The sequence below is a fragment of the Homarus americanus genome, unplaced genomic scaffold, assembly GCF_018991925.1.
Source record: "Homarus americanus isolate GMGI-L3 unplaced genomic scaffold, GMGI_Hamer_2.0 scaffold2539, whole genome shotgun sequence".
In the NCBI taxonomy this organism is placed as follows: Eukaryota; Metazoa; Arthropoda; class Malacostraca; order Decapoda; family Nephropidae; genus Homarus; species Homarus americanus.
This window is the reverse complement of record NW_024725489.1, coordinates 4,777,440-4,798,362: the sequence shown is the minus strand read 5'-3', so window position 1 is coordinate 4,798,362 and position 20,923 is coordinate 4,777,440. Positions and strand designations below refer to the sequence as shown.

Below are 20,923 nucleotides of genomic sequence, written 5' to 3'. Positions count from 1 at the left end.
TACCCCTTAATATTTACCCCCTTAACCCCTTAATATTTGACCCCTAGCCCCCTTAGATTTCTTGCCCCTTATCTACTTTTTGAAGGAGAGAGGGAGGGAGAGAGGAGGGGGGGGTCATTTTAAGGATTCTCTGGGGGGGTCAATTTTGGAGGAAGAGAGGTCAGAGGTCAGAGGTCACCGTAGCTCCCATAAACCTATATTAAGACCTCCTATTCAGCCAACAGCTAACACCATTTACCTCTGATAATTAACATCACCTCAATACCCCCCAGACAGTAATTAATAAGCAGACACAGGTGGGATTTGTGGGATTTGTGGGATTTGAGGATGCGTGGATTTATGGGATTTGTGGGATTTGAGATTTGTGGGATTTATAGGATTTGTGGGATTTATGGGATTTGTGGGATTTGAGGATGCGTGAATTTATGGGATTTGTGGGATTTATGGGATTTGTGGGATTTATGGGATTTGTGGGATTTATGGGATTTATGGGATTCGTGGGATTTATGGGATTTATGGGATTTGTGGGATTTATGGGATTTGTCAATTTATACAATTTGTGGATTTATGGGATTTATGGGTGGATTTATGGATTTATGGGTAGATTTGTGGATATTTTGTCGTCATTTAATAAAATTCAAAAGTTCAGGAAACCGCCAAATGGATGGGAGTGTTTTGGTGTTCAGTAATCCTGGGTCGTCATTCATCTAATTTTACCTGAGCTTACACGAGTACAGTTTATAAATAGTTAAAATGATTACAGAAATGGCGTGTTATGTACTCGGGGTCATTGTAAAGGTGTGTGGGCCTTGTGACTGAGTACATGATTAGTTTACCTGTGATTGAGTATATGATTTGCTTATCTGTGATTGAGTGATTGATTAGTTTACCTGTGATTGAGTACATTATTTGCTTACCTGTGATTGAGTACATGATTTGCTTATCTGTGATTGAGTGATTGATTAGTTTACCTGTTATTGAGTACATTATTTGCTTACCTGTGATTGAGTACATGATTTGCTTATTTGTGATTGAGTACATGCTAAGCTTATCTGTGATTGAGTGATTGATTAGTTTACCTGTGATTGAGTACATGATTGGTTTACCTGTGATTGAGTACATGAACCAACTTACCTTTGACTGAGTACATCCATCAACTTACCTGTCACTAATTACATCATCCTAATTACCTACCTACACCTGGATACAAACACGTCAAGATACAACCACCACAGACTGACACTAATTAGATCTATATTTGACCTCTATAACCAGGTCAAATAGGGTCAAAGGTCACTCCCCCCAAAAAAATACAAATTGGTGTTTTTTATGACTCAGCATCCCTTTAACCCGTCCACACCTGGTTCACCAAGGGTCAAAGGTCAACCATAATGGATTCTTCAGGTGTAGGAAGGTCATATAGGTTGGTAGGAGTCTGTCTGTCTGTCTGTCTGTGGCTAGTGGCTCCTGTTATTAGGGTAGAAAGTCGAGAGAATACATACATACATACATACATACATACATACATACATACATACATACATACATTTTTACATTACATATCTACATACACACATAAATACATACGCACACAAATACATACATACATACTTACATACATACATACATACATACATACATACATACATACATACATACATACACTGGCTGCCTCACACAACCACAAAATAATTCAAACTAAATCACTGGCCAATATTTTACCAGTCAAACTAATACTACTATATACATTGTTTACATATAAATTAATACAAACATATATACACTATTTTGGGTCAGTTTTATATATACTTTTTTTTCTCTTTTTTTTTCAATTACATTTTTTGATCCTTTTCACTAAATAACAAAAGAGGAGTGATGTTTTTATTTTAGTTACTTTAGTCTGTGTGTGTGTGTGTGTGTGTGTGTGTGTGTGTGTGTGTGTGTGTGTGTGTGTGTGTGTGTTTTTTTTTTTTAGTTCACTTCTATGGAATAATTATGACTGATGAATAAAGACGAGAGAGAGAGAGAATGGTGATGACAAATGCCTTAGAAGGAATAAGAGAAATAAATTAAAGAAAGGAGATGGGAAGAGGGAAAGAAGGAAGGGAGGAGGGGGAGGAGGAAGGGAGAAGGAAGGAAGGGAGGGGGTGGAGGAAGGGGGAACCCAAGTCAATTAAACTAATGGACGCCAACCGGTAACCACCCCCCTCTCCACACCCTCCTCCTCTCCCCCCACCCTCTCCCTCCCCCTCCTCTCTCTCCTTTCCCCACAATAACAACCTGATCTATTTTTTGGCTTCACCTGACCTCTGACCTCATGATCCTCCCCCCCCCCTCGAGGTACAGTTTGACCTCCTTTCCTTAGTTCATTAATTGACCTCTTGAGCTGACCATTCTAACCGATCTGCTGCTGACCTACTGAGCTGACACTGCTGACTGACTCCTGTGCCACCCTTCCCACTGTCAGCACACACACACACACACACACACACACACACACCTAAGTAAGTATTTCCGTGCTAATTATTTCTTCCTCTTAGCTTAATGACTCGCATTGTTCCCTGCACACCACACTGTATGTCCTTGTTCCTTGTTCCTTGTTCCTTGTCGATGGCCACTTTGTCTCCGTAGGCACAGGTGAGGACCCATGGTTTAATCTTTGTTTTTGTTTTATAGACATTAATTAAGGTAAGTCTCAGAGGGTGTGGTTGGGTAGTTGTGTGTTGCAGGGTTTGGCAACATTATATATATATATTTACCTTGTGTTGCAGGGTTTGTCTACACTATATATATTTACCTTGTGTTGCAGGGTTTGTCTACACTATATATATTTACCTTGTGTTGCAGGGTTTGTCTACACTATATATATTTACCTTGTGTTGCAGGGTTTGTCCACACTATATATATATTTACCTTGTGTTGCAGGGTTTGTCTACACTATATATATTTACCTTGTGTTGCAGGGTTTGTCCACACTATATATATTTACCTTGTGTTTGTTTGCAACACTATATATTACCTTGTGTTGCAGGGTTTGTCCACACTATATATATTTACCTTGTGTTGCAGGGTTTGTCCACACTATATATATATTTACCTTGTGTTGCAGGGTTTGTCTACACTATATATATTTACCTTGTGTTGCAGGGTTTGTCCACACTATATATATTTACCTTGTGTTGCAGGGTTTGTCCACACTATATATATATTTACCTTGTGTTGCAGGGTTTGTCTACACTATATATATTTACCTTGTGTTGCAGGGTTTGTCCACACTATATATATTTACCTTGTGTTGCAGGGTTTGTCCACACTATATATATATTTACCTTGTGTTGCAGGGTTTGTCTACACTATATATATTTACCTTGTGTTGCAGGGTTTGTCCACACTATATATATTTACCTTGTGTTGCAGGGTTTGTCACACTATATATATTTACCTTGTGTTGCAGGGTTTGTCCACACTATATATATATTTACCTTGTGTTGCAGGGTTTGTCTACACTATATATATTTACCTTGTGTTGCAGGGTTTGTCCACACTATATATATTTACCTTGTGTTGCAGGGTTTGTCTACACTATATATATTTACCTTGTGTTGCAGGGTTTGTCTACACTATATATATTTACCTTGTGTTGCAGGGTTTGTCTACACTATATATATTTCCCTTGTGTTGCAGGGTCCGCCCATACACTAACACTCACCATCTTCCACAGGGTACGGTCACTCGACGCCCAACACGGTACCGGGCAAAATCTTCACCATCCTGTACGCCATCTTGGGCATCCCGCTGTGCCTGGTGCTCTTCCACTCCATTGGTGAACGCCTCAACATGGTCTCCTCCATCGCCATCAAGCAAATCAAGAAGATTCTCAAGGTGGGTGGGTGTCGAACTCCTGGTAAACTGGATTCTCGTGGATTCATAACTGGATTCACAACTTGATGTTATTGTTGAGTATACTTTTTTTATCATATTGAAATTGCTTAAAAATAAGCAAATAAATAAAATCTACGTGTTTAGGAGTGTTATTGCAATTTTGTAGTAATTTTTGGGGTAGTTTTATTTGCTTTAGATAACCAATTAGTTCCGTTCTCGCATCACAAATTATGAACATTTGCCATAGGAATCTCTTGAGGATGCCGTGACGTCACATATGTTATCCAGTTGTGAATCTTTACAGTGAAATGAGAAGAAAATATTCTTATAGATATTTTCACACAAATACGTATATGTATATGTGTATGTATACTTTTACAGCATACATATCCACTTGTACATTTGTTATATATGGTACTGAGAGAGGTTTACCCACCTAACTAAAAGCGTCAACACACGTCACGGGGTCCAGGTATTAAGGGTGTAATTAGTGCAGGTAACTTTTAGACCAACACAACAAATAAAGAATTTTTGAACTTATTGGCGAAAGTTTTTAAAAGATTGTTTGTGTATTTATTGAGACTTTCGGTGTTTGTGAGTTTGAGTAGTGAAAGTATTAAAGCCGTGTGTGTGTGTGTGTGTGTGTGTGTGTGTGTGTGTGTAATAATAAAATAATATTTATAATAATAAGCGGTTTATTAATAGAGTTGCAGCCGGTGGCTGAAAATATACAAACTTACATGTGATTTAGACATAATGATATGCGTTCAATACATTTACAGGGCTGTACAGTACATAAATCAGGAGTTGTTTATTATTTTAACAATAGATGGGATGGTGCTGTTCTTATATCTATCGGTGCGGGCTCTTATGGGCTGAATTTTGTTGTAGTGGCGCACTTCGCGAGGTGGGCGGGGGACTGCCGGTGGCAGGAGGTGGCGATGACGAAGATGGCGCAGTAGTCCACTGCCAAACCTTGCTAGTGCTTGGTGGTGGAGGTCACTGAGGGATGGCATTTCCAGGGTGGAGAGAGCGTTGGTGTAGCCGGAGTAGTCTGCGCCGAGCCTGATTCTGCAGGCCCTTTTCTGTACCTTCTCTAGCTGACGTTGTTGGGTAGAGTTGAGAGAAGACGACCAGGCTGGTGACGCATACGTTAGTTTGGGGAGAATAAAGATTTTTTTTTTAGATTGCCCACGAGGGGGCTAGTTTATTGGGCACCCCTTACATCCTGTGCTAGGTGAAGTGCAGAAGCGTTTACAGCGCCCATCAGGGAAGCATATGGGAAGCATGCTGAGTTCATGCTTGCCTTTATGACTCATGCATTAAGGGAGTAAAAGCCTGAAGGGTCATGGGTTTTGTCAGCAAGTTACATAAAGTGACAGAATGATGAGTGTGTGGGGGGGGGGGAATTCCCGGTACAATTTATCTGTTTATTGCAAAGCGGAGAATAAAGGCGTTGTAGACAGTCCTCAGCTCTGGCGTGGGTGCCCCAAGTGACCTGAGTCGCCGTAGCATGTAGAGTCGGTACGAGGCTGCCTTGACTGTGCTGTTTACATGGGCCTTCCAGTCCAGTTTGTGGTCTATGGTAACACCCAGGAGTTTGGCAGACTGCACTAACTGGAGAGGATGTGTGTGTGTGTGTGTGTGTGTGTGTGTGTGTGTGTGTGTGTGTGTGTGTACACTTCACATTAAAACACTTTTCTATTTCAAACTTTCATAATTAGGGTAATTTGCAGAGAGTTGCTGCCATATTAACTAATTAATGACCTTGTTCATACTGGGAAAATTGATGACTCTAAAAGATCATTAATATGGTTCCTAGGATAATATAAACACACACACATATCCTTATATATATATATATATATATATATATATATATATATATATATATATATATATATATATATATATATATATATATATATATATATATATATATATATATATTGCCTTACAGTTTAGGTCATCCTAGGAAAAATAAGTAAACCATAGAATATATTTTTTCTCCAGGAACGTCAAGGAATATTTCTGTTTATAATTGTAATTCCTAGAAAAAAAGTGTGTAATATTTGTTTTTTTCCTCCAGGATGACGTAGAGATTATATTAGATATATGTTATCCAGGATGGTCTGTGTTCTCTCTCTCTCTTTTTGTTCCCTCCTTCTTTCTTCTCTTTCTCTCCCCTCCCCTCCATCTCCATAATTCATCCTCTCTCTCTCTATCATGAAGAATGAGTCCCAAGTTTGTCGATTTAACTCAGGAAGGGAAAAAATAAAGGAGAGTTATAATGTATGTGGGAGGGAGGGTGTGGGAGGAGAAGAAAGTAAATGTACCCTTTCCTACTTTATTTTCTCTTATAAACCTTCTTCATTATCTACCTACTATGTCTATTATCCTCTCCTCTCTCTCTCTCTCTCTCTCTCTCTCTCTCTCTCTCTCTCTCTCTCTCTCTTCTCTCTCTCTCTCTCTCTCTCTCACCCAGCCTTGCCTATTCTTCTTTCATCCTTCCTTCACTACCTTACCTTCATTCCTCCCTCTTTTCCTCCCTACTTCCTCCTCTTCCCCCACCACCACCACCTATCACCACCACCACCACCACACTATCACCACCACACTATCACCACCACCACACTATCAACACCACCACCACACCCCCCAGCACCACACCATCACCCCTACCACCACTATTAACACCACCACCACCACACCACCACCATCCCCCACCACCACACCCCTGCACCATCACCCACCCACACTATATCAACACCACCACCACCACACCATCAACACCACCACCACACCCCAGCACCACACTATCACCCCCACCACCACACTATTAACACCACCACCACCACACTATATCAACACCACCACCACACCCCCACCACACTATCACCACCACCACCACACTATATCAACACCACCACCACCTCTCACTTCAACACCACCCACCACAACCAGCACCAACTATCACCCCCCCACCACAACCACCAACCACCACACCACCACCACCACACCACCACCACCACACTATCACCACCACACTATAACACCATCGGGGGAACACGGCATCTCTCTCAGGTATAAAGAACATCGTACCTCTGCCGCCCTGAGAGCCGCCGCCACGAAGGTAACCAATGACGCGAAAGATATGAGTCAGGAGGATTGTGAGTCTTGGTTCTCATACTGGACAAATTGGGGTGTTTGGTGAGAGAGAGAGAGAGAGAGAGAGGATATATGGATGTGGAAGAGAGTTTGGATGCCACTAACCCTCCCACAGTGCCACTAACTCTCCCACAGTGCCACTAACCACAACCCCTTTCCTCCCACAGTGCCACTAACCCTCCCTAATAAGTGCCACTAACCACTACCCCCTTCCTCCCACAGTGCCACTAACCCTCCCACAGTGCCACTAACCACAACCCTCTCCCACAGTTACTCAACCTCCCACAGTGCCACTAACCCTCCCACAGTGCCACTAACCCTCCCACAGTGCCACTAACCACCACCCCCTTCCTCCCACAGTGCCAGGACACAGATGCCACAGAGATAGACTTGATCTTGGTGGTGACAACTCTCTCCACCATCACCATCACCTCGGGGGCCGCTGTCTTCTCCCGCTACGAGAGCTGGTCCTACTTCGACTCCGTCTACTACTGCGTCATCACCCTCACCACTATAGGTAGGTCACTATAGGAAGGTCATCATCACTATAGGGTAGGTCATTCATCACTATAGGGTAGGTCACTATAGGGAGGTCATCACACCACTCTACGGTAGGTCATTCATCACTATAGGTAGGTCATCATCACTATAGGGTATGTCATTCATCACTATAGGGAAGTCATCACCATTATTATCACCACTTTAGTCACCATTGTCATCACTGTAGATACCATTATTTCCGTTGTAGTCACCATTATAATTAATTATTTACCTAATCACCATACGTACACCATTAATGCCACTGTTGCCACCATCAGAGTCACCATTCACACTATTATCAATGTTTTAAGTATTCACCATCATTATCACCATCTTCAACTGTAGTCACCTCTTTGAACAGTCACCATCCTTACCATCAGTCACCATTATCACCATATTATCATCATCATCATCATCATCATCATCATCATCATCATCATCATCATCAAAGTCAACGTCTTCACCTAACCAAACTTAACCAAACCTAACCTACCAAACTTACTACTACTACTACTACTACTACTACTACTACTACTACTACTACTACTACTACTACTACTACTACTACTACTACTGTCTCCTGCCGCAGGGTTTGGGGACATGGTGGCGCTGCAGAAGGATCACGCCTTGGACCAGAAGCCTGAGTATGTGGCCTTTGCCCTTATCTTCATCCTCTTCGGCATGGCCATCGTCGCCGCCTCTCTCAACCTGTTCGTCCTTCGTTTCGTCACTATGAACACTGAGGACGAAAGACGTGACGAAGCCGAGGCAGAAGGGAGAGGTGTGGAGGGGATGTGGGAGGGGGATGTGGGAGGGGGGATGTGGGAGGGGGGATGTGGGAGAGGTGTGGGGAGGGGGATGGGAGGGGGATGGGAGAGGTGTGTGGGGGAGGGGGATGGGGAGGGGATGGGAGAGGTGTGGGGGAGGGGGATGGGGGAGGGTGGGAGGGGGATGGGAGGGGAGGAGGGGTAAGCAGAGTAGGAGGAGGGGGGGTGGGCAAGGGTGTGGTTTGGAGAAGAACGGGATTGAGAGAGAGAGGGATGATGGAAGAGAATGGGAGAGGGAAGGAGGAGGGGGAAGGAGGAGGGGAGAGAAGAACAAAGGAAGGAGGGAGTTGGGGAATAGGGCAGAAGAGAAGGGGAGGGAGAGGATATGAAAGGGAGGGAAAGGGGTAGAATGAGGAAGGAAGGAAAAAAGGAGGTAGGAGGAGACAGCAACACACACAGAGAGAGAGAGAGAGAGAGATAATGAAGAAGAAAGGTATAATGACCACTGACTACCTATGTAATTAAGACATTAGACACTCAGGTAATTGTCGACTGATGAATCACCTGATTAATTATCGACACCAAGGGGGGGGTGAGGGTAGGAGGAGGGAGGATGGATGGAGGGGGAGAGAAGGGGGTGAGGAAGAGGACTGGAAGGGTAAGGTGAGGGGAGGAAGGAGAGGGAATGAGGGTAGAGGAAGGGGGAAGGGGAGTGGGTGAGGTACTCTCTCTCTCTCTCTCTCTCTCTCTCTCTCTCTCTCTCTCTCTCTCTCTCTCTCTCTCTGTAAAGTCTTGATAAAAAAAAATAAAACCATGATACAAACGATTTTTTTTAAGAGTTACGACATTTATTTTGTTATTTATTCATGATTTCGTAAAATATCTGGACCACCTGAAGATTAACCCCCCAGTTTATTTCACCTGAAGATTAAGCACCCCTAACGAAACCTGGGGGGGGTGGTTAGGTTTTATTTTATAGAGTAGACTGATACAGGTTTTACTCAGGGTCAAATCACGTTAAATATCACCCATTGACTTGTTTGAAGCATGACCTCTGACCTTACCTGAGATAGATTCTGCCATAGCTGAAGGGTGACCTGCCGGGAGGGGGACCTGTCTGGAAGGTGACCTGTCTGAAAGGGGACCTGTCTGAAGGGGGACCTGTCTGGAGGGGGACCTGTCTGAAGGGTGATTTACCGAAGGGCGACATAGGAGTTAGGTTAGATAGTTGAAGGATAACCCATTTTACATGACCTATGTGAAGGATACCACACCCGAAGGATGACCTACCTGAAGGATGACCCTCCTAAAGGATGACCTACCTGAAGGATGACTTACCTGAAGGATACCACACCCGAAGGATGACCTACCCGAAGGATGACCTACCTGAAGGATGAGTTACCTGAAGGATGACATACCTGAAGGATGACTTATCTGAAGGATGACTTACCTGAAGGGTGACCTACCTGAAGGATGACCTACCTGAAGGATGATTTACCTGAAGGATGATTTACCTGAAGGATGACTTACCTGAAAGATGACCTACCTGAAGGATGACTTATCTGAAGGATGACTTATCTGAAAGATGACCTACCTGAAGGATGACCTACCTGAGGGTGACCTACCTGAAGGATGATTTACCTGAAGGATGACTTACCTGAAGGATGACTTATCTGGAAAGATGACCTACCTGAAGGATGACTACCTGGAAGGATGACCTACCTGAAGGATGACTTACTCTGGAAGGATGACTTACCCAGGCTGATGATTTTGTCTGAAAGATGACCTACCTGAAGGATGACTTACCTGAAGGATGATACCTGAAGGATGATTTACCTGAAGGATGACTTACCTGAAGGATGACTTACCTGAAGGATGACTTACCTGAAGGATGACTTACCTGAGGGTGACCTACCTGAAGGATGACTTACCTGAAGGATGACTTACCTGAAGGATGACTTACCTGAAGGATGACTTACCTGAAGGATGACCTACCTAAAGGATGACCTACCTGAAGGTTGACTTACCTGAAAGATGACCTACCTGAGGGTGACCTACCTGAAGGATGATTTACCTGAAGGATGACTTATTTTAAGGATGACTTACCTGAGGATAACCTACCTGAAGGATGACTTACCTGAAGGATGACTTACCTGAAAGATGACCTACCTGAAGAGCGACCTGCATGAATACTGACTCACCTGAAGGATGACCTACCTGAAGGATGACCTACCTGAGGATGACCTAGGAGAGGCATGATGACCTTTGACCTGTGTTGCAGGCGGCGGCGGGGGCGGTGCGGCTGGAAGGGGATGTGATCACAGCCAACGGTTCCATACTGTCTGGCCAGTGTCCTCAGGAGGGCGCGTCCTTCACCGACCTCACCTCCGTCTGTTCCTGCACCTGCGCCTCCTGTGCCCCGTGTCATGCCCTCCCCTTCACCCGCTCCTACAGGTGAGTTACTGTCACTCCCTCCCCTTCACCCGCTCCTACAGGTGAGTTACTGTCAGGCCCTCCCCTTCACCCACTCCTACAGGTGAGCTACTGTGAGCTACAGGTGCTATCATGCCCTCCCCTTCACCCGCTCCTACAGGTGAGTTACTGTCACTCCCTCCCCTTCACCCGCTCCTACAGGTGAGTTACTGTCAGGCCCTCCCCTTCACCCACTCCTACGGGCAAGTTGCACCCCTCTTACAGGTGAGTCGTTCTATTATCCCCTTCATCCACTCCTACGGGTAAGTTGCACCCCTCTTACAGGTGAGTCGTTCTATTATCCCTTTCACCCACTCCTACAGGTAAGTCTTCAGGAGAGTTTAAAAGCTCTTCAACAACTTTCAAACTTACACTGGAACACACGTCTTGGTGCACCAGCGGCCTTATGGTGTCTTAACCCCATAAATATATAGACAACATCCCTCTAATATACCCGAGTCTCAGTCCACTTTGGAGGCCATTTTGTAAGAATTTGAGATCCAACCCCATGTACCATTACCTAACCTTACCATTACCTAAACTAACCTAACCTAACCTTACCATTACCTAAACTAACCTAACCTAACCTTACCATTACCTGAACTAACCTAACCTAACCTTACCATTACCTAAACTAACCTAACCTAACCTTACCATTACCTAAACTAACCTAACCATTATCTAACCAATAACCTAACCTACCTTCACCTAAACCAACCTAACCTACCTTACCATTACCTAAACTAACCTTAACCAACCATTACTAACCTAACCTAACCTACCATTACCTAAACTAACCTAACCCTTACCATTACCAAACCAACCTAACCTAACCTTACCATTACCTAAACTAACAACCTAACCCAACCATTACCTAAACTAACCTAACCTAACCTTACCATTACCTAAACTAACCTAACCTAACCTTACCATTACCTAAACTAACCTAACCTAACCTTACCATTACCTGAACTAACCTAACCTAACCTTACCATTACCTAAACTAACCTAACCTAACCTTACCATTACCTAAACTAACCTAACCTAACCTTAACGGGTCTATGAGAATCTATCTTGATGTTGCAGCTTTAGTGCTCTATGTTAGATACGTTCCTAAGAGGGAGTTTGAGGGAGAAAATTAAACTTACGAGCCTTTGAGATTTTAAGAGTTAATTACAGTATAGTCAGAGTCATAATGAACCTCGTTATCTTAGCCAGAATCATAATGTAACCTCGTTATCTTAAACACCACCACCACCACAATCCAGGTAGCCATTAATTAATAAGTTTACTTGTATTTTTTTGTACCACAACACCACAACACCTCTGTACCACAACACTTAAGACACAATATTAAAACAAAATTGACAAATAAAAAAAATAAAAATACCTCCTTTATGTATTGACCTGACTTACTCCTTCCTTCCTTCCTTCCTTCCGCAGCTTCCGCAAGCGGTCGATGAACCTCTCATACATCCTCCCGCGTCGACAACGGCTCCAGCAACAGCGGGAACAGCAGCAACAGCAACGGGAAATGCAGCAACGGGAACATCTGCAGCGGGAGAGAGAACAGCAGCAAGTGACCCACACGGACACTCAGGAGGAACTGTGCTCCTCCTCCTCAGAGAGTGACGTCACACCCACGTTGGCGCAGAAGAGAAACTCGGTCTAGTATTATGTGAAGGACAGACTGACGTGCATAGGTGAGAGGGCAGTGAGAGGGAACTATAAAACGTCAGGGTGTGGGAGAAAGGGGAAAGTGAGAGGGCAAGGGAAAAGTGGACTAAAAACGTCGAGGGTGTGAGGGAAAGTGGAAAGTGAAAGGGCAAGGGAAAAGTGGACAGGATAGGGAATAGAAAGTGAAAAAAAGGAAATGAATAGGAGAGAGAATTAGAAATATGAGAGAAATTATAAACAATAGGAAATGAGAAAGGAAAAGAGTGGACAAGGAACGTGAGGAAAAGGGAGGAAAAAGAGAGGGAAATAAGAAGGTTGGGAAGAATTAGGAGAAATTAATGAGAAAAGAGAGACGAAAGAAAATGAAGAGATGAAGGAGTGTTATTACAATGAGGAAGAGTGAAAGTTATATTAGAGAAAAGGAAATGAAGAAAATATGCGATTAAAGAAAGTGATGAAGACGAAGTAAGGAAGCGTAGAGTGGAAAGGGAAAGCGTGGAAGAGATAGAGAAATTAAAACAAGGAATCAGAGAGTGACTGAAAGAAAAAACAGTAAGGAACTGACTACTCTCGAAGGTGGACCGTGTGATGTAAGTGAATGAATGCCAAACTAACAAGTGAATTCGTTGTAAATCCACTGCAGGCGTAAACAGTGAATGACGTCACCAAAAACGTTTCTTCGGGGGGATACAGAACGTTTTTTTTTCTTGAGTGATGTGAAACGTTTGTAAATGAGGAACAAAGCTGAGAATGCTTGATAAATCTAGCCTTGACTTGTTCTGAGATACAACCCAGATTAAGCCTACTTATTTTAAGATATATTTAAGAGGTCAGGTCATGGGGTCAAAGTTGGCACGACACTGATCTCTGGACTGCTAGACACACTATAAATGTCTCCTGTACATACACAGGCACCACAGATAGTATAGTGCCAACTTTGAAGCCCTGAACTGACCCCTTAATTCACTTTGTTATACGATTCTTCCGATATTTAAAGAGGAAGAATATTTTTCAGGTGAAAATATCTCGTTATGACGTGCGTCGAGGTAGAGACGCATAAGGTGTGGAACGCGGAATTTATAAAGCCGTCCCAACTTAATTTACCCAGCACCTGTGTCGGTCCACGGATCTGAACGAATGCTGTCTTGGTCCAAAGTATAGCCTTTCCTACCTTGTTCAGATACCTTAGAGAGTTGTTCCTTCCTAACTCGCTCTCTCATGCCGAAACTAAACGAAAAGAAATATATTGTATACACATATGCATGTATATATATAACATGAAAATAAACAATTGAATAGTGAAGGAAAATTTAGAAGAAAATAAAATAAATTTCGAAGGTTCGCCTCAACTCGCGTACAAAGTTCAGTTAAAAAGAGACAAAATTTTTTTTTATACTGGAAGTTTTTCCAACATTACTTTCAACCTCGAAATATAGACGAAATTCATTTATCAAAAAAGGGGGAGATTTATTGACTTATTTATTTACTTCGTACTTACCAGATTAACCCTCAATAAAATTTTAATTGTTGGAAAAAAATTATATGGAATTAGTTTATTTCGGCAATCTTACAGACATTGTGTAGTGTAGATATTAAGTACATTTGTGAAAAACAAAAGTCTCTCAAGGCTTTTATATAATGTACCTGTATATATATTTTTTGGAGGAGTGGAACTTTGAAGGAAATGGTACGGTATTTTGAAAGTATTTTTCCCCTTTCTGGAGGTAATTTGATTTTTGAAAGTAGAGTAATCGTTTTTTGGAAAGTAAGTGGTATCTAGAATTACTTAAAGTGGTTTTTGAAAGTACTGTATTGTAATTGAGGATTTTAAGGTCAAAGTTTTTTTTAAAGGGATGTATATTAGGGCCGAAAGGTACAGTAAATACTTTTAAAAGGGAATTTTCAATGTATCTGTTTTTAAGTACTGTATAATAATTGTAGTTTTTGGGAAGGTAATTTTTTTGAGGTATTGTAGTTGTTAAAGTAATTTGTTGTTTTTTTAAGTTTAAATGCTCATGAAATGGAATCTATGAAATAACAGCTTTTTTTAATTAACTAGTTTCAAAAGTCAATTTACAAGATGTTTTTATAATATGTTATCAGATTTTTTTTAGAATAATTGAGTTTTTATGGTAATATTGATTTTTTTTAAATAATCATTGTTTGTAATTTGCATATGAAGGTAATTTTTCTTGTGAAGTAAGTGGTTTGATTTACAGGTACAGTACTTGTATTTTACCGTCTTTTTGTAATGTAATTGACCTTTTAAGTCGTGTTTTTAAGATAATTGTTTTTTAAGGCAAGAATTTTTTTAAGTATAGTAATTACTTTTAAGGTAAACTATTTTTGTTTTAGGCAATATCTTAAGTAATAAATTTTAAAGTTAACTAGATTTTTAAGTCTTTTAGTTTAAGGAAATTTTTCTTTAGTATTTTTTAAGATAACTGTTATTTTAAGTTATGATATTAAGATAACTAGTTTCTTTTGTCATTTACAGTAATATTAATTTAGGCAATTATTTTTTATTTCTTTTTTTTAATATGGTAGTTTTTTTTACATTTAAAATAACAAACCTTTGATATTTTCTAAGGTGATTGAATTTTTTTATAGCAATTAGTTGATAAAAGTAATCGGTTGATGGAAATTAATGTTTTGTTAAGGTAATTAATTCCTGAAGTAATTGAGAGTATTCGAAGACAGTTAAGATGGTAATTACATGATTCGGTCGTAAAGATTCAGTTAGTAATATTTTCCAAAGTACAGTATTTTATAATCCTGTTTGGTAAAGTTATTTCTTCCCCCACCAAAAAAAAATAATAATTTGTTCGAAAAAAATGGTATAATAGATTACAGTTAATTAAACCGGAAATTCATCGAGGGAATTGCTTCAAACTAACGATATTTTTCCACCATCAGTCAAAATATACCCAAAAGAATTATACGCATATATATTTTTTTTCTGATGTAATTTTTGGAGGGACCTTCGGTACTTCAAACTAGTGATTATTTTTTTTTGCCTCCAGACTGACATAGAGGGGCTTATTCAGTTGTAGGGCGTGAGAGTTACCATGACGGGGCAGCCTCAACACTGTGATAGCTTCCTGGCGCATTATGCAAGGCTGAGAAACCTCTATTGTACATACTTATAACAATTTATTTACCTAACCTCAAGACAAGACACTCACTCCTTCCTACCTGACTCATCTCCTCCTACCTAGAGAAGAACAAGTCTCTAATTGTGCTAATAATAATAATAATATTAATCCACAACAAACTTGTTAATTATTATTATATATAAAAAAAAAGAAACTTCAATTTTTGAGGTTGTGTGTTTGTTCCCCAGAGTAAGGTGTGTTACAGGGGTCATGTTGACGGCTCACAGGTGATACTGTACTGGTGTGTGTGTGTGTGTGTGTGTGTGTGTGTGTGTGTGTGTGTGCGTGTGCGTGCGTGTGCGTGCGTGCGTGCGTGCGTGCGTGCGTGCGTGCTTAATGGTTCAGATTTAGTATGACACTGTTGGTTTGGGGGGCTTACACACACACAGTATGGTGCCACCTGAGGCCCTGTTAGATGATCCCTCAAACAGTTGTATAAGGATGGAAGAACAATTGTTTTTCATTTTGGTTCTGTCCTAAAACGAATTGATGGATACGTGTCTTGAGAGTTCGTGGGTTAGGATATGTGTCCATGAAGGGCATGTCCAGGAAGGCGTGTCTTCAAATACTCAAGTCTTAGTGACACGTGCCTGAGATTAGGACTCCTAAGGGTGATCATTCGAGGTTCTATGTCCTAGGATACGTGTTTGTTAGACATGCCTTCAAGAGCATTCGCCTAGGGAATATGTGGCCAAACATTAATACGTGTCCAGTTATACATGTCCAAAGATTATGTATCCAAGAGTACATGTCCAAGAATATGTGAGAGTTATCAAAGGAAATGTGTTTTGGGTATAAGTGTCATAGTGGCGTCTAATTTATGAATTGTTTTTCTCTGTTACAATTCATCTATATAATGTAATATATAGAGACCCACAAAGACACAACAGGAACCTACATAACGAATTACGTTGAGCCTTAATTCCTCTTGACCTAAAGGTTCTTTTTTTATTATTTCCTTTGGTGGTAAATGTCTGTTGGAGACCGTCTATCCTAGGGTAAGAGTGGACGACTGTTTGTAAGAGTTACCCCAAGCCAGTGCTGCAGGATCCGTTTTCTATGTCAAGGGGAAGTTGAAACTACAGTATATAGTCTCTGCAGATATTTTTTTTCTATAAGTTCGAAATCCACTACAGTGATTTTTAAATGAGTTTAATATCAACCATATAGATTTTTAGGAAAGTTTTAAAAATCTACCACAATAGATTTATGGAGTTTTAAAATCTATTAGTGCCTATTTATCAGGAATTCAAATGAGATTCTGAATAGTTCAAGATTAAATGACATCAGATTTTTTTTTAACAAGTAAAACAAAAATACATCACTGGAGAATTCGTTAGGTTCAGGATCTACAAAAAGACAGATTAGTAAGTATAAAATTTAGAATCGATACTAGCACAAGTACAGCCTCCGATTTTTGCAGATTTCGAAGGCCTGTTATCAAGTACCAGTAGCTGATTTGACTGAAGGTTTACCACACACACACACACACACACACACACACACACACACACACACACACAGTCACACACACACACAGTCACACACTCGCATATTTCAGCCATCTATTGTCAAGGACGATATATCCACCTCATCGTCTAAAGTGTCACTCCACCACCACCTACTCCACAGTCATACACACCTCTCTGATTGGTCATTTAGGCCCCCATCCTAATAGATCCCAATTGTAAGTCTAATTATGTCCCAATTGGTGCCATTTAACTGCTGTCTCAACAGGTCATTGTACCAGGTCATCATAACCAAGTCATACCAGGTCATTATGCCAGGTCCATCATATCAAGTCATACCAGGTCATTATACTATGTCGTTATACCAGGAAATCATAACAGGTCATCATACCAAGATCATCTTCATATCAGGTCATTATACCAGGTCATCATACTAAGTCATTATACCAGATCACACCAAGTCATCAAACCAGGTCATTATACCAGGGCATTATACCAAGTCATCATCATACCAGGTCACACCAAGTTATCATACCAGGTCCATCATTCCAGGTTATCACAGCAAGTCATACCAGGACACATGAAGATCAACTTTGGAATCTTTATCTTTAAATATTAATTAGAAATGACATAAAGTGAAGGAAAATAAGGGAAAAATAGTATAAAATTGGCTCTCCTGTGGCACTGGCTCTCCTGTGGCACTGGCTCTCCTGTGGCACTGGCTCTCCTGTGGCACTGGCTCCCTGTTGAGAGAATTGACGTGTGTTGTCAATTTTTTCCTCATGCTTGCAATTTAAATCCTTCAATTATCCTTCTTTTAATTCTCTTTCATTCTTATCAAGATTTTTTCTACAAAGTTGATACAGAAGTTCCGGCAGAAGAGGGACTGGTATCGTAAGAATACTACTACTAATAACAATAATAATGATAAGAATAATAATAATAATGATAATAATAATAATATTAATGATAATAATAATAATATTTAATCCAGTTATGCTTCTCGATAAAATTTTTGGGTAAGACTGATGATTATTTTTTTTTCTACCTAAAGGGTAAGTTTAGTGGACCATAGGCGCGTGTGTGTGTCTATAGCTTTAAAAAAACCAATGTAAGGAAACAATTACGAGTGAAAACATAAATACATACATGCATATATGGACGCTATACCTTACCCATAAAAGGAGGTAGACCAACAATACCAGAGTGATGTTTAAGCTTCTTGGCTCTTTTAAACTTTCTCCTCACAACACACGTAGACAAAATAATCTTCTCTCAAAACTTATATTAATCTTATGTTAATGTGATAATTATTGTTTATTTTGTTTATTTGTTGATATGTTTAGGAGGAAGTTCAGTCAGTATTATTTCAAGAATCGTTAATATAAACTTTGAGGTCTTGTGTTTATAAAATTAAACAGGGTTTTCGAAATCTTATTCTAAATCTATATCAGATTTTTTTTAAATATTTCCATATAATTTTCACCGTTATATATTTTTGATTATTTTAATTCTTAGTTCATTTGTGTACATTAGTTTTCCAGGAAGATTTATTTATTTTTAATCTTTGCCTAGTCTTTATTTTTATATTTTTTTATACGTTATTTTAAGGCGATATCGTTTTCAACGTTAATCTTGACACCTAATTAAACTTTACTCCTTACTTTTTCCTTCATATCTTCCAAAATATATTAATTTTTTTCAATTCTTCATCATATCAAATATTCGCCTCGACTCATTATCTCTCTATAAGCTTTTTCACCCCAATTTTTTATAGTAAGCATTTTCTTATTTCCAAAATCTTTCCATGAGATTTTCTTCTGTTGGAAACTTCATCAAACCCGAGGAAGAAAGTTTGCCAAGTAAGCGTTTGAGACTAGTGACTCTCCTTCAAACTTCAGCAGTCAAGATTGTTCGAGCGTCGCCTCGGAGTCAAACTCTTTCTCCACTTGTAACCAAATCTTGGAACATAATAATAATAATAATAATAATAATAATAATAATAATAATAATAATAATAATAATAAAAACATTATCTTTACGCCAAAAAAAGAGAAAAAGAAAAAATACCTCATGTAAAATATATATATAAATGAATAATTAATGTATTGAAGACGATGAGTAACACAAAATGTGCAGTGTTTCTGTGTTAAAAAAAATTCAATACTGTACTGGGTCAAGAATCTTCAAGAACTCGTACTTTTAATATTACTCTTAACTGGGAATATAAATCTGATTAATTAACATAAGATATTATACTAACAACAACAACAACAAAAATTACTTCAAAATTATACTGAGACGCTACCTAAAAAAATAAAAAAAAATAAAAACTTTCACTTCGCACCAAACAAAATTATCTTTACATAATGTTAGGAAAATATATAACTGATATACCAGATAATGTTTTCTCCTAACTGGTGCTAAAATTTAGGTAGAGTCAGCGTGATTTTGGGGATATTCTTGTCAATTATTGTTATGTTTTACTTGAAGTCATTTCTATACAGTTTTACATCTTCACTTACAAGTAATATTTATTGTACAAACTCTTAAGACTTTGACCTCTATACCAACTATGGACGACGATACTATTTCAGAATTGCTACAGAAATTTTTTTCTTGCCTACCTTAACGACCAAGACACGGGGGCAACTTTTACATATAAAAATCCCAGAAGAATATAAAATTAACAGTTCAATACCATATTCCCTTATTGAGGCTGTATATTTCTAGCCATTCTGTATCTATTTGTAATAAACTCTTTTCCCTTTGACCGTGTTTTTATTTATTATCATTTTTATATTACTTTAGACAGTACTTTATAGACAGTCTTAAAAAAATGCCTTACAGGTTTCCTTGGCGATGGCTAGGCTGTTTATATCACATCAACAAGTGAGAAGACAATGTTCTTATAACGCAGACATTTATGCACTTGCCACGGAAATCTGTAAGGCATTGTGTATATTTTTTCCAAATACCTTCTATAATTATATGAGCTTCAAAATGACTTATGTTTCGAAGAATGGGGATAGATGACAGCTGGTTACGTGTATGGTGATGCTTCAAAATGACGATAGATGGCAGGTAAGTTGTTTATTATGATGTTGCTTTAAGATCTCTGGTCGACTGAGCAGAAAATTAGGATAACCTTCATCCATCTGATGATTAACCATATAAGGACTCAGATACCTGTAAAAAAAAAAATCTGATTTTAAACATTGATACAAGTTATTAGTTCCACAGATAGGTTAATTATCTTTCCCTTTGAAACTTTCCACAAATTTTCCTTCATTATTCCCTGTAAAATATCAACACATTTGAATGAAATTGATGGTAAACACTTCCATAAGTTGACGGTAATGAAACACATAACAAGGTGGTCCATGGTGGTTATCGGGTAATTCATTAGTTTCGCTATGTGACACTGCCTGTGTGTAAGCAGCGTCAGTCTGTTTATGTTCGTGACGAGGGATGTACCGTCCTGTCCAGCTGAGTGCCTGTAAAACTCGTTCCTTGTTATGGAGACAATGTTTAGAGCCAGGATGGTGTAGAGGACTATACGGAAATGTAATTTCTCTGTTCAACACAGTGAAGTTCTCCTGCTGGTGGTAATGGAAGAGAGGCGACATAGTTCTTCAACTGTGAGCAGAGTAAACGTGAGGTGTTGTCTGTTAGGGCTGTGTCACAGTACACGAATGGTCCAACAGTTGTCTTCTCTTACTAGTGACAATTGTTTTTTCTTCCTGTGGGCTTCAGTGTATCGTGTAAGTTAGAAAATGTATATGGTTGGTGG

At 39.7% G+C, this 20,923-nt stretch overlaps 1 protein-coding gene across 1 annotated transcript; it reads left to right on the top strand.

The window, feature by feature from the left end:
- Positions 1 to 3,709: 3,709 nt before the first annotated feature.
- On the top strand, positions 3,710 to 19,901 carry LOC121865032 (two pore potassium channel protein sup-9-like). The gene is made up of 5 exons (XM_042364348.1): positions 3,710 to 3,882; positions 7,411 to 7,567; positions 8,180 to 8,360; positions 10,632 to 10,811; positions 12,273 to 19,901. Exons 1-5 carry the CDS (start codon positions 3,838 to 3,840, stop codon positions 12,499 to 12,501), a joined length of 792 nt encoding a protein of 263 aa, XP_042220282.1. The 5' UTR covers positions 3,710 to 3,837; the 3' UTR covers positions 12,502 to 19,901.
- The last annotated feature ends 1,022 nt before the right edge of the window (positions 19,902 to 20,923 follow it).